Raw genomic sequence first — 3,036 nt, forward strand, 5'->3', positions numbered from 1 at the left:
CGGGATGGGGAACTGGGCTGGCTGTGTTTGTGTCTAGGATTCCCACAACATCTGGCCAGCTCTACAAGGAGAGAGCGTCGGGTTCACGCCTGGCCAGGTAAATCATATTGTTTAATAACAGTGGGATGTAGTCACCAGAATGGTGTTCCCAAGATCTCAGTGTGAGTACCATACCTCCCAGGATACAGATAGCCCCAAGATGGTAGCTAGCACCTGAACAGGGCTCCTTTCTCACCTCTTAGGATAGGGCTCAGCCCCAGGATGCTTTGTGGTGCAGAGGATTCTGTACACCCCTCCCCCTCCATACACACAGCTTCCTTGAGAGATTGCTCCTTGTTCCTCAAAGGTTCCCAGACAAGTTACAAGGTAAAAAGAAATTCTGCTTCTAGTATTGGTAGGAGACATAGTGATCATCTTGTTTCTGAACTCTTGGTTGAGAGAGAGGAGGCAGCAAACAATAGGCTAGGTCAGGCTGCTGGTGTCCAATGCCTAGTGGTCTCATGTCCCCAACTGCCTCTGTCTCTCCAGCCTTCAGAGAGCTTCCAGGGCTTTCCTGCAGGAGTGCGGTCCAATGCTGCTGTGTTTCCTGGGGCCGTTAGCAGCACCCTGAGCCTTTTTGCCACCAGGCATCTGCAAGGCGTAGTGACAGGCGCTTCTCTCAGTCCTAATTATGACGGTGGCCACCGGAGACCCAGCGGATGAGGCTGCTGCCCTCCCTGGGCACCCACAAGACACCTATGACCCAGAGGCAGACCACGAGTGCTGTGAGAGGGTGGTGATCAACATCTCAGGGCTGCGGTTTGAGACCCAGCTAAAGACTTTAGCCCAGTTTCCAGAGACCCTCTTAGGAGACCCCAAGAAGCGGATGCGGTACTTTGATCCCCTCCGAAATGAGTACTTTTTCGATCGCAACCGCCCTAGCTTTGATGCTATTTTGTACTACTACCAATCTGGGGGCCGGTTGAGGCGACCTGTGAATGTGCCCTTAGACATATTCTCTGAAGAAATCCGGTTCTATGAGTTAGGAGAAGAAGCAATGGAGATGTTTCGGGAGGATGAAGGCTACATCAAGGAGGAAGAGCGTCCTCTGCCTGAAAATGAGTTTCAGAGACAGGTGTGGCTTCTCTTTGAATACCCTGAGAGCTCAGGGCCTGCCAGGATTATAGCCATTGTGTCTGTCATGGTGATTCTGATCTCAATCGTCAGCTTCTGTCTGGAAACTTTGCCGATCTTCCGGGATGAGAATGAAGACATGCACGGTAGTGGGGTGACCTTCCACACCTACTCCAACAATACCATCGGGTACCAGCAGTCCACCTCCTTCACTGACCCCTTCTTCATTGTAGAGACTCTCTGCATCATCTGGTTCTCCTTTGAATTTTTGGTAAGGTTCTTTGCCTGTCCCAGCAAAGCTGGCTTCTTCACCAACATCATGAACATCATTGACATTGTGGCCATCATCCCCTACTTCATCACCCTGGGGACAGAGCTGGCTGAGAAGCCAGAGGATGCCCAGCAGGGCCAGCAGGCCATGTCACTGGCCATCCTTCGTGTCATCCGGCTGGTAAGAGTCTTTAGGATTTTCAAGTTGTCCAGACACTCCAAAGGTCTCCAGATTCTAGGTCAGACCCTGAAAGCCAGCATGAGAGAATTGGGCCTTCTCATCTTCTTCCTCTTCATCGGGGTCATCCTTTTCTCTAGTGCTGTCTATTTTGCAGAAGCTGATGAGAGAGAATCCCAGTTCCCCAGCATCCCGGATGCCTTCTGGTGGGCAGTCGTCTCCATGACAACCGTAGGCTATGGAGACATGGTTCCAACTACCATTGGGGGAAAGATAGTGGGTTCCCTATGTGCAATTGCAGGTGTGTTAACCATTGCCTTACCAGTCCCTGTCATTGTGTCTAATTTCAACTACTTCTACCACCGGGAGACAGAGGGAGAGGAGCAGGCTCAGTACTTGCAAGTGACAAGCTGTCCAAAGATCCCATCTTCCCCTGACCTAAAGAAAAGTAGAAGTGCCTCTACCATAAGTAAGTCTGATTACATGGAGATCCAGGAGGGAGTAAACAACAGTAACGAGGACTTTAGAGAGGAGAACTTAAAGACAGCCAACTGTACCTTGGCTAACACAAACTATGTGAATATTACCAAAATGTTAACCGATGTCTGATTGAAACCTATTATCATAATTCACGGCTCCATGGGACTAATGCAGATGTTGCATAATAGCCTGCATTGTAGTCAGTGTGTTCTACAGTGTACATCTGGTTCTGCATGGAAAGCAATAGTCGTGCAAGTAACTTTTGATCTTAAGATTTTTGATTTAGAACCCAGAATATCTATCATGGCTTTCATGCAAATCTTTATCACTGGCTTAGGGGTTTCCAAAGATGAGGGTCACCTTATGGAGCTAGGATTTCAGAAAGATACATCAGGTAACCTCATTTCCTATGTATAACCCACCCTATCAGCACCACTCATCCTTTCTAATTAAATGCACACAACACCCAGGAGACGGCCTCCTCTCGTCCCCTACTTAGCCCACCTGCCCCACCACTGAGGAACACCATGAGGGCTTAACTTGAAAGCTCGGATGATTATTCAAAAGGTCATTCCTCACTCCATTTCTTTTTCTTCTTCTTCTTCTTCTTTTTTTTTTTTTGCATCGAAAAGAACACACAGTCCTGTGTGTTGGAATTACTCTCTGTGTCACAGGCTGGGGTTTGTGAGTTACAGTTGCCAAGTAGATGCTCTGGAGGCCTGGGTTTCATAACAGAAAATGCTGCATTCTGCTTTTTTCCCCCCTCTGCAGTGTTGATGTGAGGGAATCCTAGGGGAAGGACAATTAGTTAGTATGACCGAATAGGAGTTGTCCAATTTTCACATTCATTCCCTTTGGCTGTGAGGAGAAGCTCCCAATCAGGGGACTTCTCAGTTTCGGTTGTCACCATATTTTTGCAGGCTTCAGGGTCACACACACACACACACACACACACACACACACACACACACACACACACACACCACAAAGAAACC

At 48.5% G+C, this 3,036-nt stretch overlaps 1 protein-coding gene across 1 annotated transcript; it reads left to right on the top strand.

Annotated features, from left to right (window-relative positions):
• Positions 1-670: 670 nt before the first annotated feature.
• Kcna2 (potassium voltage-gated channel subfamily A member 2) lies at positions 671-2,174 on the top strand. The gene has a single exon (XM_042682745.1). It carries the CDS (start codon positions 671-673, stop codon positions 2,168-2,170), a length of 1,500 nt encoding a protein of 499 aa, XP_042538679.1. The 3' UTR covers positions 2,171-2,174.
• The last annotated feature ends 862 nt before the right edge of the window (positions 2,175-3,036 follow it).

This window comes from Dipodomys spectabilis, unplaced genomic scaffold (genome assembly GCF_019054845.1).
Source record: "Dipodomys spectabilis isolate Male_0828 unplaced genomic scaffold, ASM1905484v1 ptg000002l, whole genome shotgun sequence".
NCBI classification, from domain to species: domain Eukaryota; kingdom Metazoa; phylum Chordata; class Mammalia; order Rodentia; family Heteromyidae; genus Dipodomys; species Dipodomys spectabilis.

What these genes read in the sequence shown, in the direction of transcription:
- Kcna2 (XM_042682745.1), top strand. Translation starts at nt 671, where the DNA reads ATGACGGTGGCCACCGGAGACCCAGCGGATGAGGCTGCTGCCCTCCCT.